General features: G+C 43.5%; 1 protein-coding gene across 6 annotated transcripts in view; it reads right to left on the bottom strand.

The window, feature by feature from the left end:
• ATE1 (arginyltransferase 1) overlaps positions 1-11,550 on the bottom strand; it is a 69,698-nt gene extending 58,148 nt beyond the window's left edge. For 3 of the 6 annotated variants that reach the window (XR_014548919.1, XM_083616974.1, XM_083616972.1), the window contains exons 1-7: positions 9,298-9,560; positions 8,384-8,447; positions 6,888-6,950; positions 6,255-6,358; positions 5,776-6,027; positions 3,713-3,936; positions 790-918 (exon numbers count right to left, since the gene is read on the bottom strand). Coding sequence is in view for 5 of the 6 variants with exons in the window: in XM_083616974.1 (XP_083473100.1) it covers positions 790-918; positions 3,713-3,936; positions 5,776-6,027; positions 6,255-6,358; positions 6,888-6,950; positions 8,384-8,447; positions 9,298-9,406 (945 nt within the window). In the remaining variant the exon portion in view is untranslated. Of the gene's footprint in view, positions 1-789; positions 919-3,712; positions 3,937-5,775; positions 6,028-6,254; positions 6,359-6,887; positions 6,951-8,383; positions 8,448-9,297; positions 9,561-11,205 lie in introns of those variants that run through there. The other 3 variants (XM_083616976.1, XM_083616975.1, XM_083616973.1) reach the window with 3 other exon arrangements.
• Positions 11,551-13,433: the final 1,883 nt, after the last annotated feature.

The following is a 13,433-nucleotide window of genomic DNA, read 5'->3' on the forward strand; positions in this document are numbered from 1 at the left end:
CTGCAGTATGGACAGGTGGCATCAACAACACATTGAAGCAAAAGAAATAATGGGTACTGATTGAAGAGTAGCCATGTCCTAGATACCGCATGTCTTCTTGCCTGAATGAAACTATGGGCCTTTTCAGAATTTCACAGTACCTTGCAAAGGTTGGTATGTTAGGGGCAGAAGAGAATGAAGATGGAAAGTAAAAAGCAAAGAGTAAGTCAAAGAGTTGAACAGGTGTAAGGAAACCATTTCATCCTACACACACACTCTTCCAAAACTTTGTTCTCCTTCCCCATCCAATATGCAACATACTTTATGGATAGGACCTCAGCATAAATTCAACCCAAGGTTAACTGTGCCCTAATTTTTATTTATTTCATAAAATTTATACACCACTTGATTTTTTTTTTAAAAAGCCCACAAAGCTTTTTTTCACAAATATTTGTGAAACACAAGCCCTGTAGGATTGCCCATTATAGAGACACGAAAAACTCTGAAAATCTAGCTACCCTACTGTTTGGGGAATTTAAAGTGTATTTCACTAGTTCGCCTGTTCCTCTTTATGCACCATCTCCAATGTCAAAGCAAACCCCATTATTGCTTCTCCTTTTGCTTGAAAATGTCTTTAATTATTTGTGGCACTCATGAGATATGCAAAACCTCCTTGTACTTCCAGGATTTAAGTTTTGTTTAATTCATATTTTTTTTCATTTTTTTGAAGTTTCTATGGTTATTAATTATTTTAAAGGAACAGCTTCCAAATGTCTCAGAATAGACCAAAGCAACATGCTTGTGTCTGACCTGGCTGGCGGTTGGTTTATCAGGTGGGTCCTTGTGAATAACCATCTGGTAACGTTTATAGACCTGGTAAGACTCCTGAAAGGTGGCTTTGAACAGGGAACTTGGTGGAGATGATTGCACCAGCCTCACCTTCCAAAGAAAGATATTCATTATTGGAATAATAGCCATTCAAAAGCTGGGGAGAATACAAACAGTTAGAAACTAACTATGGTTAAATCAACATTTACACAATGAAATCAACAATACTTTTAAACAACCATTTCCCCCTCGAGGCCAATGTTACTTTATGCTCCACTATGCCTATTTTTTATTTTTAGAAATGAAAAGATTATTTTCCATGTAACCGTTTAAGTTTAGTTTCCAGTCATTGTTCTGTAAACACCGTGCACTTTACTCAATAGTTTACAAAGTCTAATACAAAATCAATTTTGAGTGAATCATGCAGTTGTATAATAAGGATTATTCAAACATAAATACATATATTCTATACATGTTGTAAGAACAAAAACAAGTTGCTACTCAAGTTCACATCCACCCTTAAATTGCAGGAGGTCATTTTTCTTCCTGCAATTTTCCTATCAGTCTTTGCTGTTGGCTACCTACCATCACCTATGCACTATTTTGAGATGCTAGGACAAGAACACTGATGAGATTTCTTTTAACACAACTGAATAATTTTAATCTCCCTTAAATCCTATTAGAACAACTTCATGTTAACACATACTATACTAGCAGTTCAATCCTAAGCATGTTTAACTCAGAAGTCTCAAGGAGTTCAATGGGACTTAGTTCTTAGTAAGGGTGTTTAGGATTACTGTCTCAGCCTCCTCTTTCACTATATGCCACAGTACCCCAGAATATCAGCATTATCGAATGGAAAACAGACTTAGCACACATAAATGTATGCTTTAAAATGTGCTATTAGTGGAACTATACCCATTTTTCCTAAGAAAAAATAAACAAACATGCCAGAACAAGGCATGAGAAGTAAGCCAAGAACAAATACTGGTTGCCACTCATGGTTTGGAGGGGAACAAATCATAGATTGCATTTGGACAACATGACAAACCAGACCCTGACTTGTTTTACCTGTAGTAAGGCAAGAATGGGGAAGAAGCACTGCAAAAAAACTTTTCAGCAACATGCACCAGCAAGTTACTCACTCACATCAAACCATAGTTTGTTTTAAGCCATAGTTTAATGTGATACATGACCTGGGCCAACGCATGCCTCAAGCTCACTATTTTCTCTGCTAAGGCTAATGTATCAAATTTTTGATCCAATTCTCATTAAGAAAAAAACTATTTCCCTTACATCTTGGCTATGAATCATGTTTTGCAAGAGACCAAGCAAATACCCTGTCATGGCTAGGTGCTACACTGAACAGAATCTGACCTGGCGTGGCAATCGCAAATGAACAGAGCAAATGGAGTCAGAGGTCATGTTAATGCTAGGCAGTAATCAAGGAGCCAAAGTCAAATGTCCTTCCAGGGTCAGAGACAAGCTAAAACAGAAGCAAGGGTGGGTCAAAACACAGGAGGCAAGCACATGACATGCAAATGGCTTTTGACAGGAGGGTGACAAAGGAAAAGTTACAAGATGGAAAAATATAAGATCAGGGACAGAATCAGGGATGAGGCAATTTAAGTGCCCAGAAGGGAGGGAACTATACTCAGCCAGGGTGTGCTTTTGACCATCTAGAGCAGGCACCCCCAAACTCGGCCCTCCAGATGTTTTGGGACTACAATTCCCATCATCCCTGACCACTGGTCCTGTTAGCTAGGGATGACGGGAGTTGTAGTCCCAAAACATCTGGAGGGCCGAGTCTGGGGATGCTTGCTCTAGAGCAAACGTTCCCAGCTGAAAAAAGCCCTGCCACCATGCACCATCACCTCCTTCTGTTGCTTGACTACTTTCTACCTGCATGAGGCCCCTTGCTGTGGGGAAGGGCTGCAACCAGCAACAGCAGGTGGGAGCCCCTCTCCCTTACTTGCCAGGCTTTGGGAAGTGGCTCTTAATATCCAGTAGCCAGTGACGAACTCTGTGGCCCACCAGGTGAGAGCCACTGATCTAGAGGTTTGCAGCCTCAACCCCTGAGACAGAAAATCCAGCTGAACAGTGGTGACAGGCATCCCCTCTGCCCACTCCACCAATTTTGAAGGAGATAAAGGGGCTGCTTGGAAAGACTGGTTCACAGGAGCAAGACCTAGTTTCCTAGGGACCAAGCGCTGCTCTCCAAGGAGCTGTTTGGTGCCCAGGGAAGTGGCCAAGAGGATAAAGTAATTCTTTGTCAGCTACCTTGTATGTAAGTTTCAGCACATTGCCCAAAACTGGTTAAGAAATTCTTCTCACGGAGTGAATAGGTAATAGACTCATATGCCATCATATGCATATCTGGAGGAAAATAGGTCCTAAAAAATTCCCAGAAATGCACAAATTATAGCCAGGAGTCTGGTAGTGCAAATTGATAAAAATATTTTGTGAAACAGCATCTTCTTCAGTAATGTAAAAATCTAGCTATTTGTCATTTCTAATTTTTACTTCAAATTAGGGGACTAATTTTATATAACGTTAATATCTAATTACAGTTCCACTAATGTGATTTTTGTTCTGGAAATGTACTACGCTATTCATTCGGATGGAACCACAGCACCCTCTTGTGTTTCTACAAAGAACACATCCACTTAAGTTTTGCACACACTAACATACACACAACGTCTTCTAAGGCTAAACTGAAAATATCACAGGACTTTTCAAATGCCAGTAATTGACACCATGGCATGTTATAATGCAACCAATTTTTACAATTAAAAGTAGAACATTTTTCACATCTGACTAATCAAATACCTTCAACATAAGCAGCAGTACAAGAATGACATGATGGCTCTATGTATCACGTCAATCAAAGTAAGTATCTCAGTACCTCTAACTGGTGCACAGGTTCAGTAGGTAAGGAGGCAAAAATGAAGTCTTCAATTGATTTGGGCTGATTGGTTTTAGCTTTTGAGCGCTGGCCAAGCAAAACCTGAGCCTCAGTTTGCAGCGAAGGATTTTGTGTCTGGTTCTGAAGGGTCTTCTGCAATTTATGTTCCTTCCTTAGTTCCTTTGCTTTACGGCAGGGTGGCTTACTCAAGTCAGCTCCTTTCCCTAGAAAGGCAATGCGTACATACTCAGTGGGGAAAGTGTGTGCTGTAGAACAGCTACATTCGTTCATGTGTATACTTTTATGACGACTGGAAGAAAGGCAATTAATACCATAAGCAAAAATGTAATCCTCTTCTAACGCGCCAGCTACATTTTATTATTGTGCTTGTATTGGGGAAAATACCAGGGTGATCCCCAGTATCCCTGTGGGTTTGCCTGGATGCTCCAATCAATACCAAACACCAGTCAGATCAATTAACAGGCATTTATTTAGCACCAGAATGTGATGCCACATGATGCCCCCTTTGCCAGAGAGGAAAGTGGCCAGCTGGGTAAAAGGCACAGCACTATTTACACTTTAAACATTCCTAAACAACAGCTATTCTGCCTAGGTAACTCATATGGCATAGCAATGGCCTTCTCTCCTCCCTCCCTCCCTCTTCCTTGCTTATCTGTTCCAACTACTGTCTACTCAAAATGTATGTACTGCTTGTTTTTTAGTACAGTGGTACCTTGGTTCTTAAACGCCTTGGTACTCAAAAGCCTTGGTTCATAAACGCCGAAAGTAAGTGTTCCAGTTTTCAAACATTTTTTGGAAGCCGTATGGCCAGTGCGGCTGTCGGCTATTGTTTCCAGGGCGTCTGCACCAATCAGAAGCTGCGGCTTGGTTTTCAAACATTTCAGAAGTCAAACGGACTTCCAGAATGGATTAAGTTTGGCGCTTTTGTTTTTGCTATTTATTTTGTGCTTTTGTTTTTGAGGCTTTTTCAGTTAATTCGTTTTTGTGACTGTGTGGAACCCAGTTTAGCTACTGATTGATTGATTGATTGATTGCGTGACTGCGGAAATGGGTAAAAGCGCCCCATCCAAACAATGACTATCATCAGTGCAGGTAAGGAAAAAATAATAATTTTAATTTTTATCACCTACAATAGTGTCTTCTTTATTTTATAGTACAGCATTACTTTCTATGGGAAAGTGTGCCTTGGTATTGGAACACTTTGGTTTTGGAATGGACTTCTGGAACAGATTAAGTTTGAGAACCAAGGTACCACTGTATATGTCTGCCTTGCCCAAAACACTTGTACTCATCACTTGTAAGGTTAAGGAGCACAAATAATTTCCTATTCGTGTATAAAGTTATAATACTGTATTTGTAAGCCACTCATTAGTCTTCCCCCCCCTCCCGTTTTTTTGCAAAAGTAACTCAAAGCGGGGCCAACAGTCAAGAAGGTGGTTTCTGCACGTACATTAGAACCAGCACGAAACAAAACTGAAAAATCTAGAACACATTCATATTTTTAAAATGCAGGATTAAAACACCCCACCCACTAAAAGAGGCTACTGATAAATTAATTAATTCCTGGTTGAAGGAAAAATGATTTTGATGGGCACCTGAAGACAGGTAATAATGGTGCCAAGTGAGCTACCCTAGAGAGAGCCTTCCACAAGCAGGGAGCCATGACAGAAAAGTCCTGTTCTCATGTCACCAGCCTCCAGACTTCCTGTGGGCACATGAAGAAGGGCCTCAGATGATGATTGCAGTGTCCTGGTCTGCTCATATGGGGAGAGGCAGCCCTTGAAGTACTGGGGTCCTGAGCCACATAAAGCTTTATAGGTCAAAAGTAGGACTTTGAATTGGGCCCAGAAACTAACTGTTAAGCCAGTGCAGTCAGCACAGGATTGGTGTTATATACTCAGGCTGTCTTGATCCAGTGAGCAACCTGGCCGCTGAATTCTGAACCATTTGCAATTTCTGGAAATTGCACAAGACAAACAGGGAAGGGAAAAAAAGAAGGTGCAAAGCTGTCTTGCCATCTTCTTATATTAAAGATTAGTTACCTGGTTTGGGAACTGCGGGACTGACTTTAGCTGACTCCAACGACTCCCCAGAATTGGCATTAACTTTCTCATGAGACAATTCAATATGCTCTGAGTCTGCTTTCTTTGCAGTTATTTCTCCTTCCCCACTCTCCACCTTCTCCAAATGATCAGGATTGAGGGGTTTTAGTTCAGCCTGACAGCTGCCTGGTTCGTCTTTTAAGAAAAAACTGCAGCCATCAGTATCTTTGGTGTGAGAATCCATAGGCTCCACTGTAAATAGGGAAAAAATTAGGACAAACCATGAGCAAAAGAGAAAGGTCAACTGATAAAAAACCACTATATAACACTAATAATTAAAATTTAAAGGACAGCTACAGCTCTATATAATTTACATGCCATTGACCTATTGATCTAAGTAAAAAAGAAATTTAATTGCACAACAATTTCAACTGCACAAAACCACAACAGTAAGTAATGTTTAAAAGACCGTTTATTACCTTCACTGTCTACTACAGGGATTTCCCCCTTCATTAAGAATTTCAACATCTTCTTTAGAACCTTCTTATGTGATTTGGAAGGCTGGAAATGTAAGGCCCGGCATCTAAAAAAAGAAAAAGGGAATATAGTCAAGGTATCCGCCAAATAGTATAGTATATTAAACAAAAATTTGATACGTATGTTATCAATTAGTCATGTAGTCTAGGTTCCATGGAACAGTTTAGGCTTTGTTAACAATACCACATTAATTAGTGGCTAGTGATGCTCTTTCGATATCTCTGTGGATGTTTGGAATTATGACAACATTAACATTAAAATGGGCTGAGAAGTTACATGGAATTAAAGCCCAGCAGAACACACAGTTTCAAAGTCTTGCAATGTACAAATTACTCTGATATTTTTACATCTCTTTTCAGCAAGGTTCTTTACAACAGTACAAGTACAACTAAAAGCATTTTATGCACAGGGTTCCAACCTACTTGCTCATAATAAACTGTTTACCCTCACAGCAACCTGCTTCATAGCTTAATGACATCACGAGTCACCATTTCCCATTAATATTCACATTAAGAAGATATCTGAATCTGTCTATATGTCGACATTCAAGAAAATATACAGAAGTATTGCCTTACCTTATTGTATATTGAGGACAACATGTACGATTCATAATAGGCTTGTAAATGTATTTCCCACTCCTATAAGTTAAAAAAAACTGTTTAAAATGTATGTTTAGTTCTTAGAATAGCCATGAATTATAAGGTTTAAATAACTTATTTGTTTAAATCACGATTCCTGGGTCACACATAATGCTAATCTATGCTTACGATTCCCACTCAGCATGGTCAATGGTCAGGGATTATGGGAATTGTAGTCTTGTTAAAGAACAATGCACTAAACCAGCGTTTGGCATTATGCGCAAACCAGTCTGAGACCACTGTATTTAAACTGTTGCTACATATTTATTTAAGAAATGTATACCCCACTTTCCAAATGCTCTCCGAGGCACATGATCATAACCATCCACAACAATTAGCTCATCTCTTGGTGATGTGCAATGCAGCGGCATTCTGGAGTTATTGTACTATGACTGCTGGCCTTATGGGACTCAGAAGAATAGGCTGCCCACACCTGGAAGTCTTCTGCTGAGAAGTACTAGACATATATCTACTAAAGGTGGGAATCTCCACATAGGCCAGATGGAACATGGGCCCCAGCTCTTCTGAAAAGGTCCACTCAAGTCTAGAGCCCCTCTTTTCAAGAAGGTATTGCTAGTCAATTTCTTGCACCAAGATCTACCAGAATAATGATCACTTTAGGTGACGCTTAGTTTTAAATGGAGCACTTCAAATGGGCTACTGGTCCTAATAAAAGACTTCTCTTAGAAGGAAGTCAAGTTGTCCCCTATTCACAAATGGAGAACTTTTCTGATAGTATACAAGTTACAGTTGGTTTAGATATTGCAACAAAACAGAAAAAGAGCAGGAAATGAAATGAACTCACTCATGTCACGGGAGCTCTCGAAGGGCCAAACTGAAGTTTATGCTTATGATGAAAGAGACCGTAAAGGGGCTGCAGAATTATGCACTGTCTCCTTGCCTTCTCAAGTCTCTCTCCATAGCAAATGCCCCACTTCTTCCTTCATTGCCACTAAAACCTGCTGACCTCTAGATGCTTGAGGATGTAGTCTAACTCCCAGCCAACATGGCCAATGACCAAGGACGGTGGGGGTTTGAGTGTAGCAATATCTGGAGGAACATAAGCTTACTATGCCTGAGCTGAAGGCCACATAGGCACAAAAGTTAAGTAGATCCTCCAAACCAGGTTAACTAGGGATAAGTGCACTGAAGAGTTAAGAGTCTACACTCTTTCCCCAATAGAAATAGACACTGCCATATATTTTCTGTGAGGAGGAGTGAGAAGCTAAGACTGAAGAAGCACAAGCAGGGCAGCACTTTGCTAGCATGACTTGAAAACACTTTCCCTTTCAGTTTCCTCATGGTACAATGTGAAGTTTATGATCTTACATATTTTTACAATAAAATGTGGCAGTTTGAATTCCACAATATGCTCTTTAATATTGAAACACTGGATTCAGTTACACCAAAAGTGCTCAGATGGCATCTCTTACCTTCGCCAACCTCTGTCAATAAGATCTTGGTAATCTTGGACAGTCAGTGAATGAGCCCACATGCCTGAAACACACATCAAACAAGACATGAATAATGGGAACAAAGCCAGTTCCTGTGGAAAGCTACTGCTAACAGTAACTAACTACCAACCATTTTTATGAAGAAGGCTGAGTTCATGAAAGTTTACACCCATGGTTCCCTACGTGGGGCACATTCCCTACGTGGGGGGCAATTTGATTTTTAAGGGGGGCAATTTGAGAATGCATTAGACCAAGCCTTTTAGGCTTCCTCCACATGAAGAGTTCACTTTTTTTATAATAAGAATTATATGTCGGGGGGGGGGGCAGAATCAGGATTTTAGAGATGCTTAGGTGGGGCATAGCAGAAAAAGAAAAAAGGTTGGGAACCACTGCTTTATACCATTAACACGTTTGGATTTTGGATGCAGGTGTGTGTGTGTGTGTGTGTGTGTGTCCCTTCCCAATCCCTGCTGCAATCCTCCAGATTGCACAGCAGTCCCTGGCTTTTCAAGGGAGGCCTGAAAGGGGTAGCCCACCCCCTTACCTTATCTCCTTGTGGCAGCCCCTCAGCTACTGCCCTAGAAGGAAGTGGGGTACCCAGAAAGTGGGCTTGTGGGTTTCATTCAGCCCCCCACCCCGCCTCGCTTCTTCACCATAGCTGGGAGGTGGCAGGAACTTAGGTGAACACCAACCCGCCTAGACTTCCAAGGGTCTGCAAGGAAAGTGAATCATTTCGGACCCCCCAGAGCCAAGGCCCAGCTCAGCCCATGCGCACTTTCCATGCATCTGGCGCTCTGCTCTTATTTCTTTAAAAGGTAGTTTTAAGGAAAGGGAGACACGCGCGCAGCGCCCTCCCTTCCTCTGCTGCTTCTCCCCGCCCTCGGGACCCTAACCGTGGGAGAGGTTGCCGGTGTCGCTCTTGCAGTAGCCGCAGCGGTAGCCGTCGTCTCCGCCCAGGTACTCCACGATACTTGGGGAACTACTCCCCCCCGCCGCCGCCATCTTTGCCGGCCGGCTTAGGGTGCCACAAACCCTTCAGGGGCCCCGGGAAGCAGCGGCAGCAGCGCCGGCGGCCGCCATCTTAGCAAAGGGCAAAAGTTTGGGTGGAGCAGGGAGAGGGCTCCAGTCTCCCTCGCTTTCTGTCGCGACTTCCGGGAGCCCATCGCACAGCTTCGCAGCTTCCATGTGCGGGGCCAAAAAAAAAAAAAAAAGAGGCATCAAAGGTAAATACTGCGTCGTAAAGGGACAGGTTTCTTATTAGTTGCAGCGGGTTTAAGTTTATCGTATCCTCTGCCTTAAAAAAAACCCTTTAGACATAGATATCGTTTCTTTTTCTGGCACGGTTTTGGGTTTTTTTCTTCTTTAAAACCATCGTGGCAAACAGAAATTCAACAGATGGAGATGAAATGATGAAACAGATGGAGAATCATTCACCTGTTTTGTTCACTTTGCTGCCTGCTATGCAGCCTTTGGAAGGCATTGTAAATTTCCCCAGAAATAGCTCGATACTGTGTCGCTAATGCAGCCAGTGAATTCTCAGTTCTGACAGTTGTGTAGCTTTTGTGCATACATCTTGCACACTGTGCTTGTTTATTTGGGTATCAATCCCACTGTGTAGAATGAGATTCCCCAGGTAAAGAAACATAGGACGACAGCTTTATTTCCACTTGAAGTCACTCCAGGCATTGGGGAAGTAACATATAAACTATTAAAGTAATTACATCTGCTCCAGAGCTCCGGGGCCAAGTATACCCTTCCCTTCCGTTTTGTCTAATTGCCTAGCCAATTTTTCCCTGTCCTCATAGAATCTGATTATGAGCAAACTACTGCTTTAAATTATGTTAGTACTGTAGGATAAACATTACTGAAGCTGCAACCCTCTCTACCCACTCAGCAGGACTCACTTTTAAGCAGAGACTGCCGCCATACTGAGGAGGGAGGACTAGAGTGCTCAGGTTTCCAATTTTTTACGGCTTTCTGACATTTTAAAACGTCGCACGAAACTCATAGACGACAAAACAACTATGCAGGTTCATCAGAAGCAAGTCGCACTGAGCTCAGCCGAGCTTCACTTTCGCACAAGTTTATTTTGGTGTAAATCCCACTGTTTGTGCGGGACTAAACGGTGTGCTCAGTGGGGTTTACCCATTTGCAAGAGCCTTACTTCTGAGCAAACGGGTATTAGGCTAGACTAGAGCTCTAAACGCCTCCTTTTCGCGGGCTTAATTTCTCTTACTTTCCTCCTCGCCCAACTACGTTTCCCCATTCAAAAGCTCCGAAGCTCTGTCCAAAAACAACTTTTTTTGGAGCCAAGAGCCTTGAAGGTTTGTTTCAAAGTTGGAAGGACGAAGGAGCCCTTGCCCTATCTCGAGTTTTCACTTGTGCTACTGCTGCTCCTCGGCTGGGAGGCTACTAACAAGGGGTGGGGGGGAGCAAATGCAAGGGCTGCGCGGCACTCCCTGGTTCTCGGGAGGAAGGCGGCCGGCAGCAGCGGGGACAAGAAAAGTCTCGACACGAACGCCGCCATTTACTGTATTCCCAGGCGGAGAGCAGGGCGACCGGCGGGGGGGCTCCATAAAAGCGACGGACAGGGCGTGCCAGTTCCGCCATCTTTGCTGAGGGAAGGGCGTTAAGTAACAGCGGCGGAGAGAAAAATGCACCCGCGACAGGTGTGCTGCTGGCAGCCGTTGCTACGTAGTCGGGGATTTCCTCTGCAGGCACATCGGCGCCTACCTTCCCCGCCCCGCCCCCCGCCTCAGTTAGGGCCTTCCTGAAGTTATTCTTCCACCCCCTGCTCTTACCGTGGCTTGCTTTCCCCCCGGCAGAGTGACAGTAGCCGCACCGGTAGCCCTCTCTCGTCCCTTCGTAGGCCACGACGGAGTCCATGATGCCCAGCCGGTCCCTGCTTGCGCTACGATGCCTCGTTGGCAGAGGAGGGGTGATCGGAGCACCTTGAGCCACCTGCTCCACCTTGCGATCGTTTTGGCAAGCTTCTCCCCCTCCCTTGCCCTTCACCTGTTCCACCCACCTCAAATAATGAGCTTCAGCCCCCGAGGATGCGGCTCTAGGAGCACCATCGCCTGCTAAACAGGAGCGCTCTCTCCCCACCTCAAAGCACGTGCCTCTTGCTTTCTGGGTAGGAAACAGCCGCGCTTGCACTGGAATGTCCCTTTTCAGAGCCCCAGCTTTCAACAGCTGACTGCTAATACAGGGATGTGCAACAAGTGGCCCTCTAAATGTTGTTGGGACTTGAGAGTCCAGCAACATCTGGAGGGTGGCCACCCACTTTGGACTCGTAACCAGAAGTCAGTGTGCAAAATGCTAGATTTGCTGCAATTTAACAAAATTGTCTCTCCCAAACTCCTCTCCTAGCCTAAATCCAGGGCTCACTAGCATGTGGAAGTGCATGCTGACAAGGTGCAGAATGAGAAATAGCTTGCTCTTACACATTAAAAAATATTCTTATATTAATTTTTCACACACGAAACCTGAGAGAACATGTGCCTTCCTCCTTTTGTTTCTGGACAGAAATGCTGGTACACCAATCACTTACATGAAAGTCTTTGACTGCTATAGGCACCTGCCACTACCACACCAGAGGGAAAAGAAAACTAGAAGCTTAAGGTTGAGCCATTTAAGCAACTATAGCCAATAATAACACTTGCCAACCTAAACACTTAATGGAAGAATAAGGACCAGATCAGCATTTATTCTGCCTTCAGACCATCCTTTGCTGGAAACAACGGCAGCTGTTTAAACAATACAATCCAGTATTTTAATATTGTACTAATTTCCACCATCACACTAGAAGGAAGGATAGCTCCTTCAAACTCTGTTCTTGAGTGCAGAAAGATATAGATTCAAACAAATACATTCATCCTTCAGTTCTCTAGTTCCTAGGATGACATTCCAAGGGCCATAAGCACAATCTGATTTCTCTCTCAGGCCACATAAATCTGAACTCAAGGGTCTCTATTCCAGCTGCCACAGAAATGTCCCCACAGTCCTGATGTGAAGAAGTGCAGTAGCAATGGAGCTTTCCCAATTCCCTACTAGTTCCCCAAACTGGGGGGTGGGAAAAGAGACTATGCCAGGGTTGGAGATTATTTGTCAAAGGGAGTAAAGCAAACAAAAAACCAATAGCAATTTTTTAAAAAATCATGGAAAAGGCCTAGAGGAGAGCAGCACTGTTCTGCCCTGTAGGCATGAGCCTGGCAGGGCACTGGATGAGAAAGTCTTACCATGTTTCCTTCACCTCACCTTAGATTTAAGTCTTAATTGTCCTGCAGGTTTCCAGGTGGGGTGGGCATGAGAAATAAACTGATATGACCCTACTACAGGACACGGGTGGCGCTGTGGGTTAAACCACAAAGCCTAGGACTTGCTGATCAGAAGGTCGGTGGTTCAAATCCCCGTGACGGGGTGAGCTCCCGTTGCTCAGTCCCTGCTCCTGCCAACCTAGCAGTTCGAAAGCATGTCAAAGTGCAAGTAGATAAATAGGTACTGCTCCGGCGGGAAGGTAAACGGCGTTTCCATGCGCTGCTGTGGTTCACCAGAAGCGGCTTAGTCATGCTGGCCACATGACCTGGAAGCTGTACGCTGGCTCCCTCAGCCAATAAAGCGAGATGAGCGCCGCAACCCCAGAGTCGGACACGACTGGACCTAATGGTCAGGGGTCCCTTTACCTTTTACTACTACAGGATATGGGTTAGATGTATGTACATAAGTGATTAAGTCCATATTATGGAGGCTGGTGACAGGGGCTCATATTAGGCCAGTATTAAGTTGCCCCTGGCCCACTGCACATGCAATAAACTAAGTAAGAATTTTACTAAGCTCCTGCACAGAGAAATCCACAGAAGTTATATAATTCTCCTACCACAGGCTAATGGTTAGAGATGACTATCCTTTCATATTCACGAACACAAGTTGCTACTTGGTACATTGGCCTATCTACCTACTATAATGTTGGTATTAAAGCTAGGTTACAATTAACATTACTATCACCTCACCAGCATGCGAGTTAGCA

The sequence above is a fragment of the Podarcis filfolensis genome, assembly GCF_964270895.1.
Source record: "Podarcis filfolensis genome assembly, chromosome: 5".
NCBI lineage: Eukaryota > Metazoa > Chordata > Lepidosauria > Squamata > Lacertidae > Podarcis > Podarcis filfolensis.